At 45.1% G+C, this 18,061-nt stretch overlaps 4 protein-coding genes and 2 non-coding genes across 6 annotated transcripts; 1 reads left to right on the top strand and 5 right to left on the bottom strand.

Annotated features, from left to right (window-relative positions):
- Nucleotides 1-24: 24 nt before the first annotated feature.
- On the bottom strand, nt 25-9,864 carry LOC120955354 (coiled-coil and C2 domain-containing protein 2A). Its single transcript, XM_040376180.2, has 5 exons — nt 6,907-9,864; nt 6,547-6,839; nt 5,974-6,483; nt 5,416-5,903; nt 25-5,332 (listed from the first exon to the last, which is right to left on the bottom strand). The coding sequence occupies exons 1-5, from the start codon at nt 9,668-9,670 to the stop codon at nt 5,029-5,031; spliced, it is 4,359 nt and encodes a 1,452-aa protein (XP_040232114.2). The 5' UTR covers nt 9,671-9,864; the 3' UTR covers nt 25-5,028.
- A 1,042-nt stretch (nt 9,865-10,906) lies between these two features.
- On the bottom strand, nt 10,907-12,887 carry LOC125907529 (uncharacterized). The gene is made up of 2 exons (XM_049610333.1): nt 12,791-12,887; nt 10,907-12,726 (listed from the first exon to the last, which is right to left on the bottom strand). Exon 2 carries the CDS (start codon nt 12,678-12,680, stop codon nt 11,136-11,138), a length of 1,545 nt encoding a protein of 514 aa, XP_049466290.1. The 5' UTR covers nt 12,681-12,726; nt 12,791-12,887; the 3' UTR covers nt 10,907-11,135.
- An 84-nt stretch (nt 12,888-12,971) lies between these two features.
- LOC120955356 (gamma-secretase subunit Aph-1) lies at nt 12,972-14,099 on the top strand. Its single transcript, XM_040376182.2, has 2 exons — nt 12,972-13,344; nt 13,455-14,099. Exons 1-2 carry the CDS (start codon nt 13,123-13,125, stop codon nt 13,950-13,952), a joined length of 720 nt encoding a protein of 239 aa, XP_040232116.1. The 5' UTR covers nt 12,972-13,122; the 3' UTR covers nt 13,953-14,099.
- Nucleotides 14,082-16,685, bottom strand: LOC120955355 (tRNA N(3)-methylcytidine methyltransferase METTL6). The gene is made up of 6 exons (XM_040376181.2): nt 15,562-16,685; nt 15,295-15,364; nt 15,041-15,105; nt 14,787-14,839; nt 14,451-14,559; nt 14,082-14,219 (listed from the first exon to the last, which is right to left on the bottom strand). The coding sequence occupies exon 1, from the start codon at nt 16,523-16,525 to the stop codon at nt 15,581-15,583; it is 945 nt and encodes a 314-aa protein (XP_040232115.2). The 5' UTR covers nt 16,526-16,685; the 3' UTR covers nt 14,082-14,219; nt 14,451-14,559; nt 14,787-14,839; nt 15,041-15,105; nt 15,295-15,364; nt 15,562-15,580.
- Nucleotides 14,291-14,396, bottom strand: LOC120960258 (small nucleolar RNA snR60/Z15/Z230/Z193/J17). The gene has a single exon (XR_005752314.2). It is a non-coding gene; the product is annotated as a small nucleolar RNA snR60/Z15/Z230/Z193/J17 (small nucleolar RNA).
- LOC120960260 (small nucleolar RNA snR60/Z15/Z230/Z193/J17) lies at nt 14,643-14,748 on the bottom strand. The gene has a single exon (XR_005752315.2). It is a non-coding gene; the product is annotated as a small nucleolar RNA snR60/Z15/Z230/Z193/J17 (small nucleolar RNA).
- Nucleotides 16,686-18,061: the final 1,376 nt, after the last annotated feature.

Here is an 18,061-nt window from a genome sequence, read left to right on the forward strand (position 1 = left end):
CTATCCTATATCGGTGTTTTTTTGTGTTGTATTATCGTTTAGCGCCTTTTGGTTTGTTTCATTATCCAATTTTGTGTATTTACTTAGCCCGGTAGCCGGTAGGATACAACCATTGCTGTATCTAAAACGTAAGCGAAGAATGATCAAGCAGAAGAAACCACATATAATCGACAATAATCCACATAACCCCGATGAAAGATGGACATCGTGACGCATCGCATATATACTAATAATATATATCACAAGGATTTCGGTTCCAAAAACCGCCCATTGACCCCCTTCTTCTCCCCCCGGCATTTAGTGTACGCGTATAACAGCGACTACGACACTGTTATAAGTAGCGCACACACACACGCACACATACACACACACCAACACACACGCTGTTCACATGGCACCGTTAAAACCACTGCAGGCAAATGCCCTTAAAACACGCCAGCAAGGATATAGGCGCACACATTAACCATTACATTCGCGTGGGCAAACTCGACGGGCCTGTTTTCATTGTAACTTTGCAAAGTTTAGATAAGTTTCATTTGCCCTCTCCCGTGTGTCCCGTGTGTTTTAATGTCGTTTTAGTTTGAATTCGTTACAATTCTCAGGAAATCAGGTGTTCTAGATGTTGATAGTGATAAATACGTGTAGCTCCGTTGCAAAAAAGGTATACAACTCGCAAGCACACACGATCGTCCCTGTTCCGTTCACTCCCGCGTGGAAATTGTGCCCGAAAGTAGATTAAGGTTATTCGGGGCGGTTTTGTTTTTAACATTACCAGTTTGTTGTACATTTGGGAGGTAAATGGGTAGTTTTTATTCTTAATAGTAACAACGCACAAGCCAAACAGCAAACGGTGTAGCGATAAGTTTTGCATTTATGTTTTAGTGTATCTGAGTTGTTTGGAGTACTGTTGCAGCTGTTCTGCGTTCGAGTTTCCTTCTGTCAAAGGAACGTCCTTTGTTAGTCGTTCCTCCCAGTCGAAAGCCGCTGCCCACTAAACGAAGCATTTAACCCAGAAGCATTTCAGTTCGCGCGATAAAAGCTAACGCTGTCCCAGTTCTCAGGCTCGTTGCAAACACGTGAGGTCGTGAGATTTGTACATAGTTTAGTTGTTAGATAGTTTTGCGAGAACAAAAATTTAGGACGCAAACGATGACGTTAAGACGTAGACAAACACACACGTACACACACACACACATACATGTACACAGATTTGTAGGCGCAATTTCCGGCGATCAATTCCGGAGCAAGCCAAGTTTGAGGCATTTTCAGTAGATCGCAAAACTGGTCGCAAAAGAAAACACACACACACCCACGTTGCGATCGACGAAACCCCCATCACGGATGGAAGATAAAGGGGATGGTGTGGAAAACTAATGAAATACTGCCAAAGAATTTTGCTAACGAAGCGGCCACCTCGCGTTCGTTAGTGTTTAGTGTACTAAACTGATAAATTGTAGCGTCGGTCTGTGAGGCCTAAAACAGAGAGAGAAAGAGAGAGAGGATAGAGAGAACATTCATATGGAAATGTGTATTGGCACAGGTAGAACAAAGCATTGGAAACGGTAGAACAAAAGGAAGCTACGAGCCCCCGTGCTCGTCATTTAGGAAAATGGAAAATTCAGTCAACTAGCAGAGCATTATTAGTAGATTTTTTAGTAACACGATTAGTAACAGATAGCTGAACGTTTTGGATAGAGATCAGCAGACAACAGAAAAAATGAAACAGCAACTAAAAAAAAATACATCGGTGGACGTAATTTTGGGTCGTGTAGGGTACCGTGCGGTTGTTCGTTTTTGGTTTTGATTTTTTTTAAACTTTAACTAGACGGACAGGCACAGTTATGCCTTTATAAGGGGGCCGAATGTCAGTTTTCAAGTGACATAAGCGTCCCGGATACGCAAAGGAGTGATAAACAAACGTAAACCACAACAGAGAGAGAGAGAGAGAGAGAGAGAGAGAAAGAGAAAGAGAGAGCGAGAGCGAATAAACAAAAAGAAAAATAAACCCCATGATATCAGTAACGATAGTAGCCATATGTAACGCTAGGTTGTTAATAGATGAGTTTTCAAACATTTTCATTTCATAAATGCCACTAGCAATCCAATCCGATCGGCCATAGGAAATATTTTACAGGGTAAACGATAAAGTTTCGTTTCGAAAAATGTGATTAAAAGTATTACTGAATGCAAAGAACAAGAAAAAAGACAGAAAGAGATAGAGAGAAACAAAAATAAGGTAAAATAACTTTACAACAAACCTTGTGCGTGCACCGTGAGTGCAACGATATGCAAATGAAAGAAAATATATTTGAGAAACAAAAAAATAGGAACACAAGAATTGCCATTGGAAGTGTAGTGTACAAGCAAATAATCGTAGGAATAATAAACAACAACAACAACAACAAAACAAAGCACACAAAAAAAGAACAAACACACACACACACACGTACCGTCATTTATCGAAACAGAAATGAAATGGGCAATGATGATAATCTAATAACAAAAAAGAAAAAAAGATTTAAAAATAATTTAAACAATGCATACACACGCAAAAACAACAATACTGTAGATAGATTTGTTAAACGACAGAGAGTGCATTACAGATAAAAGCGAACTATAAACAATTAAACGATACAGAAACAGAAACTCTCAATCCTACAACATTGGTGTTGTAAATAGCAGCAAACATAACACACAAACACACAGAACGTACTACAAGCAGTTGGTAAAGACAATTAAAAAAAAGGAGGGGAGGGGAGAAAGAAGAATGCGTACAGCGGTACAAGATGAACAAAGCCATAAAGAATGAAAGTCACTAACCGAAGCATAGAGTCCAATTGTTGATGAAAATTGGAAGAAAAGGTAACATGTCATGTTTTGATTCAAGCACTCTCAACATTCCAATCTGAAAAGAGCATTTGATTTATGGCTGTTTGATTGATTTGTGTTTGATAGTTTATTTGCATGATCTGTTACTATCATTTCCTTACATGCCATACAGTCTTAATAACTTAATAAACATAATATATACAAAAACGAAACACTCCGTTTTTAACCCTTGCCGCCAAACCATCCATCCAAACCCCCTTCACATAATCATGGTACGGAATGTTTGCAACTCCTCGTGTGCCGCTGTACGTGCAGCGTGCCGCACACTGCGTACCGCAGTAAACAAACAAACTTTAATCGAGCAAATTCTTATAAGCAATTTGAGAACGCGTACGCGTAAACGCAGGAAATCGTCACTCGTATCGGTGGAAATCCTGGCTAACGGTGGATTTTTAAAACTGTACTGATACTGAAATGGGAAGGAAAAGAATGATGATGCTACTACTAACAACAACGTAGTAAAGACACAGTTAAGCGTAACGATCGAGCACAATTAGCGAATCGATACAGCAGAGCATAGAGCAATGGGCAACACGTACAGAAAGAGATGTATGTGTAAAAGTGAACAGGAAGTAAAAACAACAAAAAAAAAAAACAAACGGTTTTTCAATCAAATTTATATAGGGTGAAGTGCCTAATGTATAGACAATATAGTTCCCTATAAATTCTAGCACCGAAAAACGCAAAACTATAATGACTATACCGACCGAAACTGTAAGCAAATGCAAACGCTCTGCAGTACGCAGCAGAGGGTGTCGAATTTGCAACAACAAAACAAAAAAACAAGCAGAAGATAATAGAACTGTTTCGATCTGTACTGGCTCAAAACGAAAAGGAAACCACACACCACACTCATTGCACTTCAAAAAAGGAAACGAAAAGAACCCAATTTCCCAGGCAAAACAACAAGACAGACACACAGACACACATAAGGACAAAAACCCCAAAAACTCGAATTAGCTTCACAGCCAAAGCACAACCTAAATATATGAGAAGAAATCATCTTGATGTAGCGTACGTAACAAAAGGACGATGTGTGTAGAAGAGGCAGCATATATTAACTGATTAAGCGAACTGTTTATGCGACATCACAGTTGTTATCAAATTTGGAACAGAAAAACACCATACAGCAACAAGTAATAGAGGGAAAACGATAGAGCATGGTTGTTTTGGGTTGATTGGTTGATTTTACCTGAAGAAGGAGCGAAACGATGTCGAACTACGAACAAATATTGGTGATATTGGTTTTCCCCTTGGCAGACAAAAACGAAAATCGAAAACCCTCTTCACCCAATTTGCATTAAGTTTTATCGAAAGGACACAATGCTTCTTTCTACTCAGAACGTTTTGATAATCCGATCATTCAATCTGCTCACCTTAACCAGCACGGTGAGTTTCTCTTCGTCCATTTTTCTCGATCACCGTTTGAAAGCATGCAACGTCCACACTTTGTATTCATTTCAAGCAACGAAAGCATTTCCAACCGTGTACGAGTACGATTTTACTCTTCACCACCCTGTGTGATCGTTAAATCGATTGAAAAGATGGGGAAAGGATGACGAATCAGTTCATCGGATCGCATAGAATGTTTAACAGAGAAACAAATCACTTAAAACATTACCCTCTTTCCCATCCATCCATAGAGATCATACTCAGCTCCATACGATGGTTTAGTTTGATTGTTGTACACTACGTCTCAACAAGAAAAAGAAATCAATCAAAGATAGAAAGGAAGCGGGAGCTATATGAAGAGAATTTGTCCCACTTGTCCCAAAAGAGATGATTCCAATACTTTGTTTTTGTTTTAGAACGTATCGAACGAAGAGCGGAGAGAAAAAGCAACCCAAAATCATTGTATAAACGAGAAAAATAGACAATTCATCATTCCCAAAGTAAATGATTTGTGTTTTTGTTTCCACACGGGTATCTAACGCTAAATTTTCCCTTTTGATGACGAGTCACGAGTCATGTGATATTTGTCAGACTGTTCCGACTGCTGTGTGTGTGTGCGTGAGCGAGTCACAGCTATACAACAACCTTTCTCAATATATTGCACCAACACATTGGCACTCCCGCGCGTATATTCTACTTGCAAAAGTAAATGATTTTAGCACTAGTATACAGCATATAAAGCCTACCTTAAGCCCTTGGCACAAGTGACATCAGGAAAATCCAAACCGAGTACACATTGCACGGATAGTCCTTGATGTGTACGCCCAGTGCAAACTCTACGGCAGCTTCTGAGTTTAAGTGTATGCCGGTACCCTTCACGTGGGCCACAATGGTGGAGAGGTTGTTGTAGGGCAGGTTGATGGGAAACCCATTCACCTTGTACGATATGAACATCTGGCTAAACGCTTCCGCGTGCCGTTCCGTGTTCGCCTGCAAGCACGTGTCCCGCTCCAAGCTGATCAACGTGCTGCGTAGATGATCGCTTATGAAGCTGAAATGAAAATAAGCACCCGTTAAGCACTGTACAACAATTGCATTTCCACACCACAACCCTTGGACCGATGATGCGCTTACCGATTCCAAACCGTTTTCCTCTGCGTACGCCACGAGGCAATCTTGCGCATGAGCTTCCGTTCGATGGCACGCTGCAGCTCTTTGGCGGGTAGTGCCTCGCGAAACGGAAAGGAAGCCTCCTGCACACACCCAACCGGTGGCTCGTGGAAACGATTGAACAACGCACGCCAGTAGCCCGACTTGCGCACATCGAGCTGCGTGAGAAAGACACGGTTTTCCTTCTGAATGTTGCCCCACACATTGTCCGGACCCACAATCAGATATATCCGATTCAGCGGACAGTACGTGTCGGTCGAGCTGTACCGCTTGCCACTGCACGGATCGACGACGAAGAATTCACCTCCATCCAGAAGCAGCACAAAGGTAGTATCGCCCATCAGCACGCTATTGCCGAAGATGAGCCACACCTCGTAGCCCAGCTGAAGATAGAAACAGGCCAGCAGGACACCGAGATCTTTCGGCGAGCCACACATCATGGTAAGGATTTCCTGTTGGGTCGGCATGAAAGTGGGTTATTTATACAAACACATCTTGTGTCTCGTAAATAGTTTACATTACCTTATTGGTAAGCCATACACCGCTCAACTGTGAGCACGGATCTACGCTGTAGTGCACTGGAATAAGCGAAACGTACCGGCGGATCATGGTTTCCGCCAGCTCATCAATCGGAAACGGTATCGGCAATGGGCCGAGCAGCCTTGTGGCACAGATACGCTTTCCACCGAGCAGTGTGACCATCGGTGGGACCACTGCACGGGAAGGAAACTCATGCCGGTACTCTTCATACCACAGGTAGATGCGTGTTTTGATACGCTCCAGCTCTACACACTCCAAACCGCCCGTATCGAGACTCGGTCGTTCGATCAGTGGCACCAGACTGATGAACAGTGTCACGTGTGTTAGTTCCCGCATGTCTGGCAGACCACTCACGCCAGTTCCTACACCGCCACCGAGTAGCCCAATTGGATTTCCATAGTTATCTACGAGCTCCGTCGTTGGGTGGTCTTGCATCTGCCGATCGTAGCCGAACAGAATCGGTGGTGTCTTTATCTCAAACGTTCCTTCCAGCTATGGACGAAAGAAAGGGTCTTATGAACCAACCAACTTTAAAAACAGAATATTTCTACACACCCGTTGATTCAGATAGATCGTACTGATTGGGATACGAAGCTGGCCCAACCATCGGCTCGAGATACGCTGGTAAACCTCAGTCGGTCTGGTACGATCATCCTCGAGCAGATCTTCCATGTACTCATCGTACAGGTCAATGTGCAGATGTTTCCGTATTTGATCAGTACTACAGTCCAGCGGTACTTCCAGCTGTTCGTTCCACGTTGGCGCCGTTCCATCAGCTGTCGAGGTGCGGAAAATGCGATCCTTCAACGACACTGCTATGTACGGCCGTACGTTCGACGTTCGGAAAGCTACAAGAAGAAACGTAAAGAAGTTTAAAGCGATGAAGGAACTCTTCAAAAAACCTCCAACACTTACAGAATCGTCCGTTCGACGAGGACATGTTACTGTTCCTTCTACCAACCGCACCCGTCTGATAGTCCTCCATGCGCATCGGTATACCGAACGCACGCACGATCGTGACAATAATCTTGAACCGCGTCACGTCGCTCACCCGTACCGATGCTCGGCTGTTCGGCGATCGGCGCGACGGTTTCAGCGGCCGTCTCGGACCAAATATCTCCAAAAATGCCAAGCTGAGCGAACCGAACGATGGCACCTGATCGCCGCCGACCAGCAAATTGGCATTGTTCACCTTGTCCTGGTTCAGCACCCGGCAGTGATTGCTGATCGTGTCGTACACCTTCTGCAGGTGGCGCTTACCCCGGTGCCGCTGCAAATCGATCGGATCCGTACCGAGCGTTTCGTCGATAATTTTCATCGACTGCTCCTCAATGCCGTCGACCGCTAACTCTCGCTCGGTTTGCGGGATAAATTTAGCGTCCCGATACTTTAAACTACACTGGAACCGTTTGCTCAGCATGTTGAGCCGTTCGTTTTGCTCGATCGTTTCCTCGCTGCAAAAGGCAAGCAGATCCTCGTTGAAGAGAAACTCTGTCTCATCGGACTCGTCCGCAGCTTGGGTGGAATCTTTCGAACGGCGCCGGTCACGCTCCTGGGAAGTGGTGGGCTCAGTTTCGTTCAGTGCTCGCAACAATGCTGCATCAGTGCCGGCGTTCGGTTCGTTTTCACTATCCAATGCCCGATCGTCGATCCATCGGCGCAACAGTTCCCTTGGCACGACGACCCGTTTCGGCACCGTGCGACGCTGGCTGGGACTGGGAAAGCTCCCATCCGAGGGCTCCATCCATCCGATCCTCAACTCAACCGTACCGTTAGTGTATGTCTGCGCCTGGTACGGTTTGCCAGAGGAGAACTGATAGTCCACAAAATCCATATCCTCGTAAAGCTCATCCGAGCTGGGCAGAGGTAGAAAAAGTTCCGCTCGTTTGCTTTTCATCATCATTCGATTCTTTTCGTACAGATGCAGGGCAATCGTCTCCGGGATCTTGGTCGTTAGTTTGATAGAAAAGGACGTGTTAAAGTCGATCATCGTGCGATCTTCGGTCTCAAAATGGCGTGCCCTGGTCGATGCCACGTGATTGTTGTCAATGAAGAGCTTCATTTTAAACAAAAGATCTCGACCGGAAGGAACCCCGGATGGGTCTGATCTCCGTTCCTGATCGCGCCGCAATACAATGTCCACCAATGGTTCACCTGGAGCGCGGAATGTCTCATCAAACAGCACCCGAAACTCTTTCTTTATCTTGCTAACATCCGGTTTTTTAGGCTTTTGCATCGAAGGTACTGATTCGTTGATGTCTGTGCGATGTTCGAGGGCCAGATCGCGTAGGTAGGCTTTATACTCCTGCTTGTCGCGCTGGTATAGCTCCTGCTCTTCTTCCAGCGTTTCACGCAGTTCCAGCTCATATCGTTCCTGCCAATCGCTACCATCACGGTCCTCATCCGTGTCCTGGCTGTTGACAGACATCTTCAGCCCACATCCGTCCTGGTGCTTTGCTTTCAGCTCCTCCCAAAGCTCCAGTATCTGTTGGGCCAAATGGCGCTCCGTACGAATCTCTTGATACAAAAGATTTCTATACTCTCGGCGGGACATTTTCTTCTCGTAGGAATCGATTGGTTCTTCCGGTTCTTGTAATTCCTCTCCCGCATCTCCACTACCATCTCGCAGCTCGTCCAGCTTTGCCTGCAAAGCTTCCTTTCTGTTAAGCTTCCTGATCCGGTAGTACTGTTTGTACAGCTCCACTATTCGCAGCCGCAGTCGTACCACTTCCTCCAGCGAGGGATGTGCATCGAACCGTACCCTACCGATCAGGATCTTGACCGTACGTTCCATCGGTAAACGCTCCAGCGTCTTGGCGAGCGGCATGGGTTCAACGAAGAACGGCACAAACGTTTTGCTGCAGAACCCCCGCACCCGTGTTTGACTTTCGATGTAGCACCGGAAATCCACAAGCTCCCCGCTCGCATCGAACCACTCTTCCTGCTCCTCTTCCAGCAAACGGTTCATCATTCGGTTCTTGTTCGCCACACTAACCGGTGGCTTTTCGATGCGGCGAGCACGGTCATCTTCCATGTCCGAAGATTCGACATTCGGGTCGATAACACACACCTGCTCAAGGGTGGCTCGGGATTCGGGTAGCGTGGCAGCGGGTCGATAGTACATCAGATCCTCATCGCAAAAGGTATACTTTTGTAGTTTCCAGGGTACAACCACCGGTGTTCCATCTTCGGCTTGGAAGTACGACGACGCAAGGTGTGTGGGAGTATCCGCTTCATTAGAGGACGATGACCGCGGGGAAGGTGTTTTCTGCGGAACCTCATCTGTACCGATCGGAAGAGCAGCTTCGGGTTCTGTGTCTTCCGCGTCGAAGAATTCCTCATCCGGTAGTACATCGGTAAAAAAGAGAATGGCTCTGTCGATCTCGTGCAGCGATGGTTTTGAATTTGCACCATCCACGTCGGACGTTACTTTTAAGCGCTCCAGCGATGCTATTACCTCGCGCTCTTCTTGCAGAAATCTGGGATCTACTTTTGCCTTTCTAGGCTTATGATCTCGCTCCGCTCGTACAGACGCATCTGCAGCTGCTACTGGCGGTGGTGAAGCTGGTTTCGACTGGTGAGTTTTGGTGCCAACGGTCGGCTTGCCAGATGAACGACGACGATAGCGATGCCTGGCACGTCTTTTTTTCGGTGATTTCAGTCCCACTGATTCACTCATTTTGATTGATCGCACTATTAGAACAAGATTACCGGGAGTTGTTTACCTATTCTATAGCCCTTTGTAATGTCTGTTGTCGTTCTGGAACAGTCAGGTTTGTGTTTGCAACAATAACATGGTAACGGTTGCTAGGCAACAGGAAGGCTTATTACATATTCTTGGGTCAGGTTTGTGCGATGTTGTTTGGATATTTGAATTAGAACTGAATTTTTAATTTTTAATTTTGAACATGTAAATTAAAGAAAAGAGCGGAACTAGGTTAATTTGAAAAAGGAACGGAGCGGAATGGGTGGATACATTGATATTATGGTAAGGTCGTTGCCGGTATTGGTGAATGGGTGCAGAAACATTTCATTAATTTTTCGTTTTCTTCGCAAATTTTTGACTGCACTAGCGGTGGGAGCTCGAAATCGGACCTACCCGATTCCGTGTTCAAAATCAATTCCGGAGCCGATTCCATTGTTGTAATCGATTCCGTTTCCGGTGTCGCTTCCGAAACTTATTCCGGAACTGATTCCGGAGTAGATTCCGGAGCCGATTCCGGGCTTGATTCCGGAACCGATTCCGGAGGTGAATCCGAAGCCGATTCTGGAACCAATTCTGGAGCAGATTAAAATTCCGGAGCCGATTCCGATTCGGGAACCAATTTCGGAGCCGATTCGAATTCCGGAGTCGATTCCTAACATCGCAAAAATAGGAGCTATCGATCGATTCCGACAAAAACTTATTTTTTCCCATCACTAGATTGCACGCTTCGCACATTCAGCAAGATTCCGATGATTCCGGGCGGGTTCAACGATTCCAGCCGATCCCAGGCGGAGCTGGCAATTCCATTTCTTTGGAACCGGTACTATAATCACCCTAGTCGGAATGGGAGTGGAACCGTCGATGTGCTGGAGTGATTCCATTAGGATCAGCGGACAGGAACAAGATCAAAACCAGTGCTGAGCCCAAGACGTGCAACGAATCGATTTAGGGACAGGTTCAGTATAAACCTTTGAACATTTTAAAGGATCAGGATCTGTGTTCGGGACAGGATCGTTTCCGGGATTGGGATAGTTTCAAATCTAGTTCCTACACAGAGAGAATCCCGTCATAAGTTCCTAGATATATGAGATATTAAGCTCGTGTGATAGGCTATCCGTCGTAGTTTCCTTATGATCGATCCATCGTTTTCGAAGGGATCTACTGTGCTGACATCTATACGGAGTTAAGGGGGAAAAAAACAACGCCACGTTGTTCTACGTTTGCAGTTTAGTATAACTTTATTGATCGTGAATGATCATGGGAACTATCCCATTTATGTAATGCCCGTTGTCTACCAACAAGCGTTAACACATACACAGCCAAACATACATATACACGGTACCGTGAATTACATGCAGTGATAATTATTTCATATGCTCTCCCATTTCCCCTTGGCGCGTCTCTGCCCAACCCCCGTTAAAAATTGACAATTTTCCCTCTAAACAAACAGCATTTTCGAGGAATTGTCGCGATATATAAGATAAAGTTTCATCTCAGTGGGAAGATCGAGCGACTGGAGCCGCCCATTCATAATCTGCACCTTGTCCGGCGCCAACCGGTTCATGTTTCTCCACACAACCTCTCGCACGGTGTCCCGGGCGAAGCGTTTCAGCGTAAACAGCTCAAACTGGGGCCTGCCCATAATACTGTAGATCGCCCGCCACGTGCCAAACCGGTACAGCAGCCACTGGTATAGTGGATTCTTCGGTATGGCATCGTTGATGCGGCGCGCCAAAAATCCATAAGAACAATACTTCAGACATGGAAAAATCATGTCCATCTTTGTGCGTACAACTTCGGTGAGTAAATGTTTAACGAGTGCATCCAGCTCGGTGCCGTTCAGCAGGGCCAGATAATCGATGGCACGCTGGTACTGCTCGTACAGCAGCGCGTTAATCTTGACGTTGTCCAGCGCGTGAATTTCCATCACGACCGCCGGCATAATGTTGCGTACGGTTTGTTTCAGGGTTTTCAACGATGCGTTGCTAAATGCTACAAAATCTTCCAACAGCTGGCTCACCTCGTCGGCGGGCCGCTGCTCGTCGCCCTGGATGAAAAATGTTAACAAGCGTACCAAATCGGCGGTCAGCAGCGGCACGCAGCAAACCAGCGGCCAGGTATATTCGAGCTCGGCCCGTTCCGCCGTGACCGGGCCACACTCGCACAGCACCAGCAGCGCCAACAGCTCGTAGTCGGGAATCAGTCTTTCGTACAAAGAGCGAACACGTTCCTGCTTTTCCCACTTCAGTTCCGTTTCGATGAAATACGGGATCAGGGAGGACTGGGAGCGATAGCTAAGCAGTGCGGGCTTAAGTATGTCGTTCACATCGTACCGCTGGCGGTACATGTGGTTCGGGTGTTCCAGGTTGTACAGGATTTTGAAGCACGCGACCTTGTTGCGCGCGGAACAGGGCCCCCGAGCGCTAAATATATCGATCACGTTAAAATCGGCATCGTCGGCCGCGTTCAGGAACTGCCACTTGGCTTTGGCGATAAATAGCAAATAGATTAAAATTTCAATATTGCCCGTGTCGAACGCGGCCGTATGGAGGGCGGTTTCGTCCGCGTAGTCGTTCAGGTTGACATCGGCACCGTGCGCTATCAGCAGCTCGACCAGATCCAGCCGATCGTTCGACACGGCGTAGTGGAGCGGCGTGATGCTCTCCGTGTCCCCCGTGTTGACCACGCTGCGGTCCAGACGCAACAGGTAGCTCACGATGTCGGCCGACACGGACTGCTCGCAGGCGCGCGCCAGCGGGGTGAGCCCTTCGTAGCACTGCACGTTGGTGGCGGGATGGAAGTGGTCCACCACCAGCTTGACGCAGTCCAGATTGCGGCTGACGACGGCGTGGTGCAGTATGTTCCAGTGATGGTTGTCGAACCGCTTGCCAAAGTCTGGCCGCGGTGCCTTGGCATGGGTCAGCTGGCGCAGCTTCTCCATGTCGCCCTTCATAACGGCGTTCCACACCTCGTTCGCCTTCATCGTAACCTCGCACGCCCGCACGCACACGGGTGCACCACGTTCGATCCTGCAAAGACGGAGATAGGGTCAATCGTTTCCACGCCAGCAGAGCGGTAATTCTTGTTGTTTACCACCAACAAAAGCTTATTGCGTTTTACAAGTCCTAACTTGTTTCAAAATACGTCAACCCATTCTTTTGTTGTACTTTGACAGTTCTGCGAAAAAACAACCCTCTTGCAAGGACTGACAGCTCGGAACGGAATGGAGAAGGGGGAGGGGACCGATTTGACACAAGCCAAGTACCGTTCGTTTGTTTACGTTTCGCTGCCCATTTTTGCGATCAACTCCACTGAAACAATCAACTAAAAAACATTGTTTTCCGCCCAAAACTTGGTGCACGTGAGGCACGCGGCAGTGTGGCATAATTTGGAGAAGCGAGAAGTGATATAATTTAGCTAGGAACATGACGGTGGTGGAATTTTTCGGCTGCAGCTTTCTAGCGTTCGGGCCACCGGTCGCTATGTTTGCCCTCACGATAGCGCACGATCCGATCCGCATTATCATCCTGATTGCTGCATCGTTCTTTTGGCTGGTATCGTTGCTACTTTCGTCAACCGTTTGGTTAGCATTCCATCCCGTCACCTCAAAGGTTACCTTCGGGTTGATATGCTCCGTTTTCATTCAGGTTTGTAAACGTCCATACACCTTCCCACGTATCGCCAAACAACCTTCACACTACACCTCTTTCGTGAGTCATCGCTAACGATCTTTTCGCTTTGTGGTTGCCTCTTTCAGGAAGGATTCCGCTACCTGATGTACAAGGTACTCCGCAAGACGGAAAGTGGCCTGCAGGAGGTGACGGACATCGTGCGCATTGCGGACTATCGACACATTCTTTCGTACGCTTCCGGGTTGGGCTTTGGCATCATCAGTGGAGCATTTTCCCTGGTCAACATTCTGGCGGACTCGGTCGGACCGGCAACGGTGGGGCTGAAGGCGGCCTCGGACATCTTCATGCTGATCAGTGCCGCCCAATCGCTCGCCATGATCCTGCTGCACACCTTCTGGAGCGTCATCTTCTTCAATGCTTGCGATGTGAAGAATTACTATCACATCGGCTACGTGGTGGCAAGCCATCTGTTCGTTTCCTGCATGACGCTGCTGAACGCGAGCGGCCTGTACGCCGTCACGCTGCTCATTTCGTACACGATGGTCTGCATCACTGGCGCGATAGCGTTCCAGGTGGCCGGCGGTACCGTCGCATCCTTCCGAAAGTTTCTCACGTGCAAGTGAAATTCAACCACACATCTTAGCGATATTTTACCATATTTATAAATAAGTCCATTTCGTGTATCTGTTTCTCACATATGCATTACAAACTTTCTTTCGTATAAACAATAAATTCGACGGCACACGAGCAGATTATACAGAATTGAATAATATCTGTTTTATTTTCTGATTTTCACTGGTGGTAAAAATATACAAATTGGAATAAACAAAGACCAATGCCGTTGAAGATCACACCGTTTGTCGGAAGGCCAGAACTTGCAACAGTTATTCCTGGAAAAGAAGAAAAATTCCACTTCAATAAACAATGGCAAATGTTTGGAAGATTCGATCGTGAGGTATTATTCTTTTATCAGATAGGAGCGAAAGACCAGTTTCATCGCATTAAATGCGTTGTTCATGTGTTATCACAGTTTGATCAACTGAACTATGCGTCATCAATAAAAAAAAGAAATATTCACGATGATATTGAAAATAGAGATGAATCAAAATAGCGAAACTTACCATTCCATATTCCACGGTCCTGGATGGAAGTCTGGTGGATGACCCAATGTGCGATGAAGAAAGTTTCACTGACTTTGAGCCTAGTTAAGCTACAAAGAATATCATGCACCTGAAATTGAAAGAAAACGTTACATTACAAACTTTTACAACACATGATGATGTTGACAACAATTTAAAAGTGCAAAAAAAATTAATTGCTATCAGATAGGAGCGAAAGACCAGTTTCATCGCATTGAATGCGTTGTTCATGTGTTATCACAGTTAGATCAACTGAACTATGCGTCATCAAGTAAAAACTATCAATTTTGCATTAATATATAATTAAAAAATACATACCTTCTTTAAGATACCGGTAAGTATTTTATATTACAGCAACTTCCAGTCAAAATCTGTAAATAAAAACGATACAAAAACGTCAACAATTGCATCCTTGGTACAAACAATCTATTTTTTCAATGCTGCTATTGTTTCAGCATCCTTTTGGTTATAACGTAATAATGTGATTATCGATCATTATTCTTCTGATACATTTTAACATCATGTAAAGCAATATTTATATAAATTGTATGGCATTTTGATTATTTCCTCACCTTTGGATTATTATAGCGTGTACGTTCTAAAAGTCGGAGACATCCATTCCACCAGAAAACAGTTCCTGTAATGTAAATTAATGGAAAAACTTGATTAGACTCGTCACAAAAACCATTCATTATCGTTTACTAGAAGCTAATGCTTCAGTTGGCCGTTCTTTTTACTCAATCATTAAATTCTTGAAATATTTGTGCAGAACATTCATCATTCAAAAGAACAGCGAATCTAATGTGTTAATTTACACAGAACATACCTCTTCAAATGATGAGGATCACTGAAAGTGAGTGTGAGAACGAGCACTTTGGGGGCTTCGAAAGAAATTTCTGAAAAGTAAAATAATGGAAATATTATGATTAGATTCAGAGAACTAACTAAGTCAGCATTTTAGTATTTAGCATCGTCATTGAATTCTTCAGTTGGCCGTTCAATATCTCAATCATCACATTCTTGAAACAATTGGTAAGAACATTCATCATTCGAAAGAAAAGCGTATATGATATTTCAATGAACGCAAACCTACCTTCGTGAATGATTTTTCCTTATGTTTGCTCCGGTTTTAGAAACTTCCCCTGGACAAATATTCTTGGCACATCGATATTTTCCTTTGGGTTTACCGTGCGCCGATGAATGTAGCTGTTCACCATCACCGTAAAGCCGGTCTGGCAGAACAATTTCGATACTTCCTCCTCGGCAAAGTAGTAGCTTCTCGTACCGTCCTGTCGCATGTAGAAATTTTCCGCTATCTTATGCCCTGGCTTGAACCGTAACTGAGCCATATCGTACAGGCCGTAATCGCGGAACAGCACAACCCCTCCCGGCTTCAACAGCCGGTAAATGTTGGCCACCGTCGATTGGAACTTTTCCGGATGTATAGCGGACAGTACGAAGATCAGCGTAACTATGTCCAGGCTGGCCTCGGGTAGCGCCTGGAACACTTCCTCCGTCGTGATGTCGCAGGCGAACGCTTTCATGTACCGCTCATCGTACAGGTTATGTTTCCGCACCAGCTCCACGGCACGTGGTGACAGATCACACGCATAGATGAAGTAGTCACGATGCCCGTCTTCGATTAGAGGAAATATTAAATTCCCAACACCGCACCCAATTTCTAGCAGCTTTTTCTCAACGCTTATCCTTTCCACGTTGTCCGGCTTGGCCAGTGGCGAGGAGCTAGCAGCGGCTGCCGGATCTTCACCCGCCAGCAGCTCGCTAAACTCACGCGTCGTCCAGTGGCGATCTTTGAAGAACCGGTTTTCATTTCGCTTGTAGAACAAATCCCAATGCTTGCGGGCCTCTTGCTCTAATTTCAGCGCTTGGAATGGCGTCACAAGGCGTTTGTTCTGCTCCTCCAATTTGGTCCTTTCCTCCTCGGTGAGAATTTTGGCCGCATCGGTCACAACGTCACCCAGATTGAAAGCCTTTTGCTTGGGAAACCGATCCACGCTCGAAGGATCCACAGTTTTGGAATCAACAGGCTCGTCCATACTTAAAATGCCAGTGTCACCTATTCACAGATTTCCAGCAAACACTTCGGCACCTGAGTTCAGCAATTGCCATTAGAAGTAGACTGATACACGTCCTTCTTCCTTGAAACGAAATTGGGAAAGAATTTGATGTTTGAAAAGTTCCGACTTCAAAGCCTCGATTGCCGACTGTAGGGAACCGCGCTCACTCACACAAACACAATGTTGTTCCGGAAGCGCAGCAACAACTGTCAAAATCGTACAAAATCATCAAGGTGCATAGATACGACAAAATGTCAACAATTTCAAATCGATTTTATTTGAATGGACGGTTACAGAATGGCATGGAACTAATTTGAGATATTAATGATTTTTGTTAATTTACTTCAGATGATGCTATTTTCATGGTGAAAGCAATCACTCATACAACGGTAATAAAGTTGATTCTTTTTTGTTTCCTGCACAAAGAAGATGTTAAATTTTACTTCTCACAGGACGCCAAGCACGCCCATTATTTTGTCCGTATGTTCAGAACTTAAAAGTAACAAAATATTCGAATGAAAATGAAGATATACCATAATAATGTTGACTTGCAAACGTGAACGTATATTTTTCATTCTCTCTTTGGCTTAATGACTTGGAAGTGGTCATGGTCTATATAGCCTCCCGAGATTTTAGTCCTTTCTAGGGGTGATTGATCTGATTCGGAATCGAATCCTTTCGAACTTTGTATAGCAGTCAGCAAGTTCATTGAATAGACCACAAAGCCATATTTGTTTTCTTCATTCCTTGAAACTGAACACATACTAGAAACCAAAGGGGAAACGTATTACACCTAATGTTTTTTAGTTTTATAGTTTCATTTTTAGTAAAGTCAAATAAAAAAAAATGTTTTAAATTATTTTTATTGGATTTGAATGAGTTTTTACTCCTCAAATAACACATCGATTTAGAAAATTTTGAACAATTAATATTTTTTCTCCTAGCTATTAGTGCCAGATAGATAAGGGATTTAATGCTCTTTTGGCGCGGCGGTGACGAACCTGCCACTTTGAATGACAACGCGTTACGGCAAGGTGTGATCGGTTATATGCATAAATGCGAAGACTTCAACCATTTATTTTTTATATTTTTTATGTATTTTAACATTTTTTTTTCATTCCTTTCATAGAGGTTAAATAGGATCAAGAGTCTAGATCAGTGGTTTTCAATCTTTTTGTAGCTTTTTCCTCCATGTAGAATGCTCTTCATTTTCTCGCACTCGCATGTTGATGAGCGGGGGAACCCATGGTATTTAGAGAAGTTTGGATCAGAAATTCCCCAACAAAAAACTTTTGCGGCGGATCGAACGGTAGGCGGACTAGTCGGTCGCCCGGGGTTCCGCCGATTTATGGGCCCCGAAGATCGCTAGTCTGTAGTATGTATAAAAGTGAACAGAGTACTAGCTACAGGTGCCCCAGAAGGATGAACGTTGGGGACCCGACGCTGGAGATTCATTACCACCTCACCCCCCTCACCCCACCGATTGAAATATGTGTTTGTGGCGATGCACAGTAA

This window comes from Anopheles coluzzii, chromosome 3, assembly GCF_943734685.1.
Source record: "Anopheles coluzzii chromosome 3, AcolN3, whole genome shotgun sequence".
In the NCBI taxonomy this organism is placed as follows: domain Eukaryota; kingdom Metazoa; phylum Arthropoda; class Insecta; order Diptera; family Culicidae; genus Anopheles; species Anopheles coluzzii.